This window comes from Rhopalosiphum padi, chromosome 4 (assembly GCF_020882245.1).
Source record: "Rhopalosiphum padi isolate XX-2018 chromosome 4, ASM2088224v1, whole genome shotgun sequence".
Classification (NCBI taxonomy): Eukaryota; Metazoa; Arthropoda; class Insecta; order Hemiptera; family Aphididae; genus Rhopalosiphum; species Rhopalosiphum padi.
This window is the reverse complement of record NC_083600.1, coordinates 24184685-24198953: the sequence shown is the minus strand read 5'-3', so window position 1 is coordinate 24198953 and position 14269 is coordinate 24184685. Positions and strand designations below refer to the sequence as shown.

Here is a 14269-nt window from a genome sequence, read left to right as displayed (position 1 = left end):
ATCGACTGTTAAAAAAATCTTATGTGGTTTTTAATGCATATATTCATACACGCATTATATGTAATATGTTATAATATAGTTGCGTCGAAAGTTTGCACATGCCAAGTTTTGTTATCAACCCTATGATAATAATGTACATAATATTATAAAATATTCCATTTATATAGTAGTAGCAATGAACCTTTTGTATCGTTTCATAATACTCGTCAAGCTGGTCTGCAGCTGACGAAGGAAAATATAGCCAATAACCAATGCAAAACTACTTATAATTGACGATGAGCACACTTATATGGAGGTAATACTTGTCATCGTTATAATGTGAGATTTGAATATTTGAAACACAGCCAAAAACGTTGCGTCGTGATCAGAGGGGAAGAGTATAATTAATTTATTAAAATCGTATCATTATGGTTTATTTTTTATTTATTTAAACTGAACGGTAAAATGTCTTATTATCATACGCCGTAAGAAAATTTGTATACTTTTACCGCCGGATTAACAGTTTTTTTTCTGTTACACGAGAATTGCGTATTAAATTATTATAAAATAAAAATGTATTTTATGTATCTACAATCTACATATTAAATAATTACATCGTTAAAAAATAAATGATTGTATTCTTGAAAATGTTCATTATCCCACTTCCCAGTCATTTTTTTATACAACTTTAGGTGCCTACTGACTACTACATATTCTATAGCAGATTTTTATATGAAAGTCTTAAACACACACAAATTGTATAAAATATAAAATGATTTGCATTAAAAAAACAAAAAATAACACAAAAATACAAAATTTGATCAGGACAATGCTTAATGAGTTCAACATTATAAATTGTTACCTATGTAATTTTATTTTAATTCAGAATGGTGGATGGTCGTAACGAGTATAGTCATTGTCAATGTTTTATTCATATAGTAGGTATACTATAGTATCTTGCTATGTGTATGTGTCTTAATTCATTATCTAACGTTTCCATTATTATTTAATAGTATTGAATAGTAACCTCGACGAGTGACATCACAATACGCAGATAACACCACACATAAACAAACATGAATTGTGTATACAAATAACACACACGTACATATACAATAGTATATAACCGTCACCTACACTTGGTTTTAGATAGGGTAAAAACAGGAAAATCCGACGATAAGCGTTATCGTTTACAGGCAAAAAGTTGGAAACCGGTTGGAACCTCAAAGAAAGCATTCTAATACATTTATTATTGTAACGAATAAGTATAACAATAGATAAAAAATTAATAAAACGTGGATTAAATAAATTTTAATGTTTATAATAGGTACTCATTAGTCATTATAGGTGTGGAGACAAAAAATGATAAATATTATACGTATTACAAAGCGAAACAATATTAACAATAATAATTTTAATTCTAATAGTAGAGAAATGGGAAAAATTGTTGGATTTAAATTTTTAAAACAAAAATTTTTCGTCAAAAATCATTATTGATTTGTATAAATATTTTTATAATAATTTTAATAAAATTCATTCGCAGAAACGTCGAAATCAATCATGCTAAATGTTTTTTGACGTTCGAATTTATTTATTATTATTATGTCGTGGTTAAAACACTGAAATTAACGTAAATTGAAATTGGTTTTTCGTTTTCAAAATGATTTTTTAATATAAAAGTACCTACCTGATTAATAAGGTTCAGAACCGGTATAATCCGTAAAATTACGACGATGACGTAGGTAAAATGCCTCATACATAAGTATTATTATGTTTTTAAACGTCAAATCGTAAATAGTTAATACAGTAAAACATTAAAATGCGTCATGATTCAATAATAATATGATTATTGGAATACAAATCGTCGATTAAAAAGGGAAGAAAATAACGTCCCGACAAAATCTACATACATAACTCATGTACAGAAATGTTCGTTATTTAATTCTTTGTACATATAGTTGAGTATAATAAATTAATACTTCTATCCGGTAAGCAATCAATGGGATTAATAGTTATTTATTAGTGATAATAATGATAAAATGTATATCTAATATACCAACCAAATACATTAAATTCTCTATCAGGATATAGTCACTATATTGTATTACATCCGATTCAATACATGATTGACGTGGCCGAAAGTTTAAAAGTTAAACAAAACTAATTGTCAATATATTGCGATACTGTTTGTTTCTAGTTTGTTATTTTATGTAATAGTTATGCGTGTGATAGTTGTATTAAGTATTATTATTTTTTTAAATTTTTTAAGCAAAAATATTTAAACGAAACGAAAAGCATTGTTTCTATTACTAGATAATTTTTAATGGCATCATTGTTTATAAAGGAGAATTTGGCCATTTATAAAGGATTTGTGTTTAAAATGTTGTAAGGTACAACCCTACTAAGGTAGGGTCACAGAAAATTAAAAATAAGTCTATTATAATGTCTAAGGTTAGGCCAGTGGTAGGGCCAGACATTTTCAAGTAGCCAGTAAGGCCATGGCCCTATTTTGCCCGTCCCTGACGCCACCACTGAATCTACACTTACTGCAATTATTTACAGCTCAATACTAACAGGTATTCGATATAGATGTTTATGAAAATATACATAAATAATGTAATAAAATTAATTAGTATTAAAATATTTGTGAGGACTTACGTCGTTTGGCAGTTCGGTGTAGTGTACTGTGTCTGTGGTGGAGTTGTGATGTGCCGTCCAGGCACGCAACTTGTCGCCCGTGAAAAGGCGATCGGAAGGCTCTAGTTGCAAGTCGTGGTGTTCTCCGAACGCCTTCAGTCGAACTTTGTGTGCGCCATCCGCATTCCGTTTGACGACCGAATGCAGACTTATCACCTCGTAGACGGGCACTGTAAATAAAATACTTTATATTAACACATTCAAGTCTATTAAAGTTACTATTATAAAATCGTATTTAAGATCTATAAAATTTAAGATTAAAGTAAAATTAAAATTTTAAACTTTTGTTAATAATTTGTTGTTGTAATAAATTAAATTCTTTTCCCCTTGATTATTCATCGTTTAATATTAATGCACATAGTCTCCTGTCTAAGATGGCGAAACGTGCCTCCATTGTATTCTTATTTAATGGTTGTATGATAATATAATATTATATGGATTATATTATATTACGATGACCAATTGTATGGTTAACAACACTAAATAGTTATGTATTAGTAATTTTTTTTATCCATCGAATGAATCGATTTATATATTTAGTGTTCAAAAATTTAACACGTAAATAAAATTTTAGAAGACAATTGAAAAATAAGTCAAATGATATAAAGTTAAAGGTACCAAAAGTGTATGTAAATATTACTACACATACAGTGGTGGCACGGGATTCAGACAGAACGTTGACCGGTGTTAACGAGGCAGGCAGCATTATTAGTATAAAGTTGAAACCTACGCAAACACCTACATAAGTATAACACATTTGTGTAGTATAGAAACTCCTGTTATAGCGGTGTGTAAAAAACGCAAAAAAGAGGAGGAAATCTCACGCAGTACAGTATCATAATGTGTACGGATAAATATTAAATAGCTCCACAACGTCCATATTTAACATATTATAAGTGTACCTCGCGTCACCCATGGTTAAGTTATAGATATGCAGTACATAGCAGATCCACATGACGACATTGGTTCGCTGCAATGTAGTTTTCGGGGCGATTCACTGTATGATGATCATACGTATTAACGTATACAATGGGAATAACTACTCTTCACGTACCTATACTCGTAAAATGCGAAAATCATGAAGTATTCTGCAAAAATCTCGTCGTGTTAACATTGAAGATACTTTTTTTTACTGTCCGTGAGATGAAGGGTCTGGTGCAAGAACCGGGTATCTCCACTTTTCAGAATTAAGAATTATATTATAACGGGTTATAGTTGGCACTATAATATATCAGGGGTTTCCAACAGGTCGACATGCGTTCTTTTTTTTTGTCGATCGCAACAACCTGTGAAAACTCAGAAATCGATCACAAGTCTATTAAAGTTGGCCACCCTGCCTTTTTCTCAATTAGCCCAAATCTTATATAATAATAATAATTAGAACAAAATAAAAATTATAAAAAACGGGAAGTATTGATAATATGTCGATATCGTATCAGCTATATATTATATGTGTTACCTAACCCAGGTTATGAATTATAATATGATCCGCGTCAAATAATGAAACAAAATAAATAATATTTTAATTTTCGAGATAGTCGCATACCTTCCGAATGATGTTCCACGTGAAACAGTGTCCTCAGGCCGTCCACGTCCATATGCTCGTGTAACTGAAATCAAAAATAAAACATTTTATTATTCGAGTAAGTATTTAAGTTTATCTATATGATTAATATTGATATTATCGTCTGTTTCTATTTTATAACTGTTTTGTCCGGAATGACGTTTGATGGTATAATATTAATTCACAATTCGTATAATATGTAAGTACATACAATAATATAAGTTATGAGTATATGTCATGTTGATAATAGGTACGTATGATATCGATATGCTACCTATGATCTGTGTACGACGTACGTATCTATAATAGATGTTGCATATATATTTTAGCTGGGTGTCTGATAGGTAACCAATTCCCGCGCTGTAGACAGTTATCTCGAGATACCTTTATGAGTTGCATAAAAACGCATCCAGCCGGATGACGTGAAGTTACGATTGCGTAACGCATGGCGGAGATAATATATCATTATACATAGGTAATTTAATACATCCGATTCGAAAGAGAAATAAATGTAGAAATCCTCATCTCTGGAGTGTATACCGTATACGCGTACTTATATAGGCACAACTAACGAGTTTCTGTGGAAAAAGTTCTCGACTGCGACTTCTTTAAAAAAATGGCTACACTATAACATTTGAATAGTATAAAAAAGTATTACAGACAGTTTTGCGAAAAGATGTTTACTCCGCGACGACATACGAGTTCACGACCATATATTATGGAAATCGATAAACTTAGTTTTTGAAATTTTGAGTGTTATAGACTTGGTGTATAAGTGTAAATATATATATATATATATATATATATATATATATACATACATATATAGACTTAGATAGCACTTAACACTGCATGCAGTCGGTGGTTTAAAAAACAAAAACTGGACATTTTGTCAAAAAATATTTCAAGCTTTAATCATCATCTACAATTATTGAGTATCGAGTAATAATAATAATAAAAAAAAAGGTAACCGGATACTACATAACATCAATTCGCCCTCACATTTACGGCAGTTTTCCGACTGCGATGTGGTGCGGGGCATATATATATATATATATATATATATACGTATGTGTACGTACAATGTACATATATAATATCACGATGAGTCTCTCCGCCGTTCGGACATCAGGCATTCGGACCGCGCGTACAATAATGCGTCATTAAAATATATATTATTACGTCTTCTATGGGTCGAGCACATGACGCCATGCATACACACACGTATAATAATATAATATAGTGGCGTACATGTATGCGACGAGATATAGGTTCGTTAGCCCCGACGGCAGCCCATTGTTTAGGGTGGATATCGGTTGCCGCCGTCGCATTATACGGTCGACAAACCACACGGAATAATAATATTATTATTATTTGTTATCACGATAACACAAAAAACCAGGACAATGAGAAAAGCATTATTTCGTTCAGCTGCAGTAGAGTGACGGATTACGGCCGAAAACGCAGAGACCGACCTCGTCCCGTATAGAAGGTCGAGAACTACACTAGATGGTGGCAGGCAGCGGGTGACGTCGTCCCGTATCCGTATCTATATAAGATTGTGTGCGTGCGCGAGTGTGTGTTAGGATGTAAGCACTACATATTATATAGCATACACGGAGTCCAAGGACTTAAAAAACCAAAAAAATTATAATGAATTCATTATAATATTGTGACGGCCCGCTGAAGAGCTGATAACACCGCAGGATCTCGACTCGTATCGCCACCACAAGGATTTTCGTTTACCTTGAGGAATGTCTCTTATATGTATTTTATTATATTTGGTCACGTATATTGAGCCAACGACACCGCAGAGAGCGCGAATTCGCCCACGTGGTCATGATATACATATGACGACGATTCGGATCATTAACCGTTTGGTGAAAGTTGGCGCCACGAATTTTAAAAAAAAAATGTTAATATCATAATACGAAGATATCTGCAAATGTATGGAAATGCGTATATTGTTATTAAACACTTTCGTCGTTTTCCGATCGAAAAGGTAAATGATTAGGTACGACGTACGAACAAAATATTATTGATAAACGATATAAAAAAAACATACAATATTATACGCAAACACACTACACTATTGTTGAGTATTGAGTAACATAGCTACACTATGGAACAACACAATACGTCGATTATTTTTTTTTTATTTTTTATGAATTTTAATTTTTTAGATAATAATCGTGAATCGTAACCAAACAAGGCCTTCAATTATCATAAATCATCTTCCGTGTAGAATTGCATTAAAACAAACATAGTTTAAGGTTGAAACATCACATTGTTATACATATTTAGGTACTATTTATATTGTTCTTGCGATTAAAGTTTGGTGTAACGTTAGATTTACGTCAAGTAAATAGAAAACGTGAAAAACTACTGAATAATAACATCAAAATTATTTTGAATACATTTAACGTTTTACTAAGTGAGAGAGAGAGAGTTTCGTGACATGTAAATCTAAATGGGTTGGTTTTTGTTAGCCAATCGATGTGAACTTATGTATTTTACCATAAAATCGAATCTTATTGGTTTTAAACAATAATGATTATTATTATTTTTATTTATTAAGTATTAAACAGACGACGTAATCGATTATTATATCGATTTAGGATTGGGACACTCTGCCCTAGTCGATCTATTGCAGACTATTACCGGTAACTTGTACGAGAAACAAAATAGAAAATCATTTTTGTATTATCATAAACGCGTTTCAATTATTACTATCGAATGACGATAACGCACCGTGCGCACACAATCCTTGAAACAATAAAGCAATCGACCGAGATGGTGTCAATGCGGTGGCGGTGCCACGGCGGGAGGAGGTTGTCAATCGTGACAAAACCGATCGACGACGATTTACCGCACCGTTGGAATTTTGTTTCGTTTCGAATATTATTGTTCGCGCGTCGCGTGTCTCGATCGAGACTTGCGGGCGGACGTTTGAGCATTTGGCAACATAATATAATGTTGCCTATTGACGTAGGTGCAATATATAACGATATGATATTATATTATTATATAGTTATTAGATTCGAATTGGTTTTTTTCTCGTTTTCGCCAATATAATGATATATAATACACTGCGAACTCGCGAGTCACGACCGCTGCAGGTGTACCTATAGGTATAATGTTTTATATATATATTTAATATACGCGTGTTATGTATTATATGGTGTATACTGTTATACTGTATACGATAAATGTGCCGGGCTTGACGCAATCGCCCTGCCCGCCTATAACGATCAGGTACGTGGCGGACCCAGTTTCGTTTTTGACATTGTGCGTTATATATATATATTATAATAAAAAAGGTATCTCGATCGAATCTGCAGTGATTACGTCGTTGTACAGTTTATATTATATACGCCGCATGTCTGTGAGTGTATCAACCGCCACGCGTGTGTACAATAATAATATTATCATGCGTATTCCAAAGTAGTTCACTATTTACACTTGCGTAAAAAACCCGATCGGCGGTGCACGCGTATTATTGTTAGCCTGCAGTCGGTGGCGGCAGGTAAAAGAGTAAAACACACACATTTAATATATCGCGGCAGGCGGTGGTGGTATAATAATGATATGGTAACAAAAAAAAAAACGTTGTTTTACTGTGTACATAATAATATAATAATAATATATAGGTAGACACCTGCGGCGCGATATGAACCAATTTCTATAATAAGAACTAGCTATGGGTTGTCGTTTACCTTTAACTTGTATGTTATTATACATTATAATATACATGCTGCATTTTCATATATACGCGTTTCCTATGTCAAGTTATCGTGGAGGGACGAGAAGGGATGAATGGGACGCTCCCTGTAAACGACTAATCTTAACGTCACCAAGGTAAACGTTTTTTTTATTTAATTTAACTGTATATATATTTGTATAATCACATAGATTATAATCGTTTAAAGCTTGGAAATATGGAAAAATTGATAAATGTTAGGTATTTTTGAATTAAAAAGTTTAAAAATGCAACAAGATAAAAAGTCTTCATAATATAATTTATTATAGTTCATAGTTCTTAAGGAATCCGAGGAAAGTCACAAACGTAAAAATAAAAATCGAAATCAAATTTCAGAAATATTTTACAGATACATACAGTCACACAAAATTCTCCAATCTCAATAATGTCAATCGGAATACAATACACGATAACCCTCCGACTGAAAAGAAAATGTTACAGAGATTTCTTGTCTTGACTATAAGATCATATTATTATAATGTAATAAACGAAAAAGAAAATATTAAAAACAATTGTTATAATATTATAACAATCCGTGAAATAATAAATCCTGTATTTATAATAATGAAGACATAGCTTTGGATACCTTTATACATATAGTACCTATACACAAATCTATAATATATATATATATATAATGTTTTTGTTATTACCGTGTTGGCGAATATCTGCGATGCGAACGCTGTTATGCTGATGAAACTCCATGTCGATAGTATTACCATGGCGGCAATTCGAGGCCGGACCCGCGGTGGTGGTGTTGGGGTTGCGGGCGCGTTACAGACGTCTTCTGTAGTCGCCGGTCATCCGGGATAAACGAGCACCGCTGTCGTCGCCAGGCTGCAAATTACAAACGAAAAACTGTTATGTCATAAATGGCTACTAAACGCGAGTATTACACGCTTATTGCTGCACATTAATTGTGATTATATTATATAGCAGTCATAACATAATAATAGGCTGCAGCACGTTACACGGAAGGAAGTGTATATGGCTCATAAAGACGACCGACGCGTGAAGTCAACTTTGTATTATAGCGCACGATGACGACGTATAGTGATATCGCGTGGCGCAGTAGTAATGCACATTCCTGTGTAGGAACAATGTAGTCAATGTAGGTACGTATTATAATTGAACGATAACGCGAAATTTTCCGCCTGTAATTAGATGAGTTTGAGTATAATTTAATGACGTACATATTATAATATATTATGCGAATACCGCGTCTAAATGCGTCTGCGTCCGCATTGTTTATGATATATTATAAAATAAAAGTTTTATGTGGTAAAAACAATATTATAACCGGAAGAAGAGTTTCGTGTACATCCTATCGCCGGTAAAGGTGTGCGTATGCAAACACACACATAGAATAGATATAACAAGGCGTAAAATTGTAATCATAAATATGGATGAATATTATATTCCACGCTTCGTGCACACATGCCACATGCGCACGCGGATATACGTTTATTCGTTTCCATTCGCTATAGGTATTATCTTCTCGCAGACGCGATGTATATGTGCATTATAATGTTTTGTGCACACGTGTCGCACACTTTCGCTTTCCGGATGTTGAGAAGTGTATTTTAGTTTGACACATTGACCGATCTGTGGGGTGTGGGTGTGATCATTACGTCTGCACGGACAATCCACGAATTTGATTATATAGCGATGTGATTATCGGGTTATCAGTATTCGAATTTATGTTATGCTAAAACCGAAAATATAAAGTCAAGACTATTGAGTGTTTCAAAAAGGACAGGGAAAAGTCGACATAACGGGAACGATTGTATATTTGTATATCTTAACCATGCTGCCTGCCAAACGTCCAACGGTTTTAAAAATAATTATTCTTCAGACATTTAAGATTTTAAAATTACTGCTTTGATCGTGAATAAAATGAAAAGTTTATAAAATGGAAGCGATCTGTATGCGTGAACACCTAATTGTCTGTTGCGACATTTTATACGATTCGAAGAAAGTGTTCGTGAAAATTTTAGTTTTGTAAACTACAATAATAAGTTTTCTATCTTTGCGTCGCTTTTAAAACGTCTTCACCTATATAACAAACGCCTATAGGAGGTGTAATAAAAAAGAATCATATTTAATAAATACAATAACAATTATTATGATCAGAGATCCGTAAAATTATTATTACTATTTAATTGTCAATATAATTTTTTGCGTGTTGTTACCGATTTCTAGAGGTATATTTTATGCTAATAATTTATTTGATTTGATGAAATTTTTATAAAACTTGCGGATTTATAAAGTTTTTAAAGTACATTTGTATAATTTTATTAGCTGGCCTGCATTATGTAAGTTTGTCAGAATGGACTCTAAACAATATACCTAGGTCTGAGAATGGATGGCTAACTTTGCATTCTATATACATTTTCTTAACTCGTTCATGACAGTTATTACTTATTAGTGTTATGAAAAACCTCGACGAATGTTAAGAAACTCAGAAAAACTGGCGAATCAAATAACTGCAATCATTGTATAAATATCACAACATAGCAATTATTATGTTATGATGTTTACAGTATAATGTTTTATTACGATAACACAATATATAATATAGCAATGGTTTTTCTTTTTTAATTTATATGTCACGACGATACCGTACCGTATACTTATTATAAATTATTATAATATAAGAGTACATGTAGTCAGTGAATATTGAATATAATATTATACACTAACACTATAGTGTAGTCTATAATAAATAATTATGTGCAACTATGAAATATTATAATATAGACGATATTATAATTTATAGTAATATTTTTATTGTACGATTTTAGACAAGAAACCGTGGCGTTCCAAACGCGCGCATTACTATATTTATCTACGTAAAAAGTTCAGAAATGTATCCTTTACGGTCCCGTGTATACTTATACCTTATACGGGTAACACTACTAACATTCGGCAAAGACGTTTCGAAAAGCGTTCGCCTTGTAAGATCAGTAATTATAAGAACGGGTTGTTATTATTATTAAAGCGTATCAAATTAAAATATGCTTTGTAGTTTATACATATATAATATATATATACACGGGTTTCGTTTTAAAACCGGCTACCGGCTACTGCTCCGTGCGCGTGTGCTCGATAAACATAATAATAATATGATATGGAAACAATGACTCGTAAAGGACAATGAACAGATAATAGGCACTTTATACATTATATATTGTATATGATTACACATATATAAGCTTTGGGTAGGTATATACTTCATAATTTTTCAAATACATACGACGCCATGTAATATAGGATCTTCACACACAAATGCATACGCGTTTCAAGGGCGCGCGTAATTATTACAATTTATATCATACCGCACACACGCCGGCTGTATGCTGTAATGTAATGATAACATATTACGGTGTACCTATATAATTATAATTATCGTATAAATACATAATATCTGACATTTCAAAACTGGAACATATTATAGTGAAACGCGCGACACACGTCATCATCACCGTTACAATATATCCGTCAGTGGGACCCGTTAGGAAATTACTTAGGTACCTCCTACGAACACGATTTTTTTCTTAATGTTTAGTAATGCCTGACCGGCAATTTTCTCAATTTTTCAAGAGAAAAACAATCGTCCACATCACAGAGCAGAAAACACGCGAGACAGAATATTTTTCGAGTTTGTTACGACGCGTTACAGATTAGAATATATACTGAATACGACATGATGTAGGTGGAAGACGCGTCTCGGACTGTCCTGCAGTGGGCTTACACTGCAGCGAATCGCGATCGCCAAAAACGCACATTCAGGTATTCATAAACTTATATTAACGTGCTTGCAAGTATACGCATGTCAACAGCGATTCTATATGGGCGCAACGAACTCGGCGTGATCCACGACCAGCGTGAGACCTTATAATATCATATATACAATCATAACTTAACAATTATAATATAATACGAATTCGGTAGCCAAAATCGACGACCGTGTGGTGTGTATATATACCTACCCACAATACAATAATGATAATAATATACAGCAGCGGCACCGGTATTCTTATATATATATATAATATATACATCCGTCGTCGTCGTCGGTCTGCTGTTGCCTGTTGCTGCTGCTGCTGCTGCTGCTGCTGCTGGCACGGCACCAAAACGCAAAAGTGCAAAACCAATATACGCCGTACGTGTATTATATACCCTACCTATACATACATATAATGTTATAAACGACGATCTGCCGACGTTGTAATATTATTTTCTTGGACCAGGTCCAAATCCGCGACGTGTATTTTTCGTTTAACACGTTTTATCGGGATCCCGTGCGTCGCACCGTTCGTTCGTCCGCTCGACCTTACGACTACGTCTCCGATGTCTGCAGCAGCCGCGCACGGCGAATTAAACGTTCGTACATATACGATTTATACGACACACGCAATATACCCACGACACGACTTATACACCCATGTATATTATGTATATACACGATGAAATTATGGTTTCTGCGTCGCCGTGCAGCTAAGCACCGGCAGACAAATTACGTACCGCGTTGTGTAGATATATGCTTTACCTGCGTGTATAATGTGTACACTTGTATAGGGTGTTATTTGTGCCGGAGTGGTCGACGTATGCGATGACATTATTATTACTATTATCACCATCATCGAATCGAAATTATTGTTTTCCGCTGTTTTCCTCTGACGTTCGAAGTTTTTTTTATCGATTAGATAGAGATAAATTTTCTTTTTACTCGCGTCATCGTCATCCTCTTCCACTTTTCCGCAGTAACATTACATTTTAATTAAATTATTATGTTTGTGTTTTAGCGTTTCTTAAAAATTGATAAAGCCGACGATATTTTATAAGAGTATGATTATTTCTAAATAAAAAAATTCTAAAACTTAAGACATATACGAGTAGTGATTATAGAAACTTTGTATATTATAGTGAAGTTTATATGACGTACATGTAATTCGATAATTCACGAGCGGGAGACCGTGTACGACACTGTGCGAGTATAAAAACGGCGGACACTCTGTATACACTCGATCATCGTAATATATAAATACGGATTTCCCATTGGCGTGCAGTTCTTGTAAGTTCATCGTTTCTCATTTTGAACGAAAGTCTGCATCGTAAAAACGACAACGACCCGGTTACTATAATACATTAACATACCTCAATATTGATAGTTTTCTTTGAGATTCTTGCAAAACCGTTCGATCTTCGGAGCACACAAAAGATGGTTCGATTTCCATTATCATCAATAATTCATCATACACACATTTAATATATCAAGCGGCGGCCCAGTGTCTACGGCCCAATTACAATTTTACTCCCATTTATATATATATATATTATAATTTATTATGGTATTTTATAAATTACTTAATCACCTCCGGTCTCATTGTATACATTTTCGTGCGATAAATGCTTTCATTAGCTGCAGTAACAATAGTGCTGTAGATCAACGGTACTTATATATACATGTGTATATTATATATAGGTATTTATAGGCTAGCATAATTACGGCTGCAACAGACGGGAAAATGTATTTCATTGGCAAATGGTGAAAATATTATTATAGAAAAAATAAAAACGATTTTCAATTTATTATGATTTATGAATTCCAAACAATGAAAATCTTTCACCGTTTGACCGCAAACATTACATTTGACTCCCCGTATCGATGTAAGAAATTTTAAGACATGCCATTTCACGCGAAAACAAAAGTATCGTTTTAAAATATCGTAATTGTATTATTATGTTGCAAATCGTACATTAATGAAAATTAACTAAACGTAAAAAAAAACAAATTGCGAATGACTCGTGTGCGTAACGCCACGACATGTTATAATATATTGCAGCAATCGAAAAAAAAAGATATAGGTTTCGCGTGATTTTACTATTGGAATTTGGGCTTATTACATTTTTGTGGCTCAATGTCGTCAGAAATAATCGACGTTTAGTTTAAAAATTTGTGAAAAATGTAATAATATTTAAATCACTTATAGGTTAGCTGTATTACCCACTTAAACTTTCTAATTAAATCGGCAGTTTATTCTTACACAAAAACGGATCGCAGAGTTTTACTTTTATTATATTATTATAAATCTACTGTGGGTTGTGTAAAACGTGAAAGTTTGTGTGTGTACTGTGTATGTGTTTTTTAAGTATAATTTGCGATGTACCTATTTATAATATTGCATTGACTGCATACGAAATTCGATAAATTATAATATAATTAGTATATATATATAATTTTTTTTAACTCGATACTAATTAGT

General features: G+C 33.1%; 1 protein-coding gene across 3 annotated transcripts in view; it reads right to left on the bottom strand.

Annotated features, from left to right (window-relative positions):
- LOC132928406 (A disintegrin and metalloproteinase with thrombospondin motifs like) overlaps positions 1 to 14269 on the bottom strand; it is a 49300-nt gene that overhangs the window by 21301 nt on the left and 13730 nt on the right. For all 3 annotated transcript variants that reach the window (XM_060993043.1, XM_060993042.1, XM_060993044.1), the window contains exons 2-4: positions 8654 to 8837; positions 4223 to 4286; positions 2638 to 2846 (exon numbers count right to left, since the gene is read on the bottom strand). In XM_060993043.1, the coding sequence (XP_060849026.1) occupies positions 2638 to 2846; positions 4223 to 4286; positions 8654 to 8722 (342 nt within the window). In that variant the 5' untranslated portion in view covers positions 8723 to 8837. The remainder of the gene's footprint in view (positions 1 to 2637; positions 2847 to 4222; positions 4287 to 8653; positions 8838 to 14269) is intronic.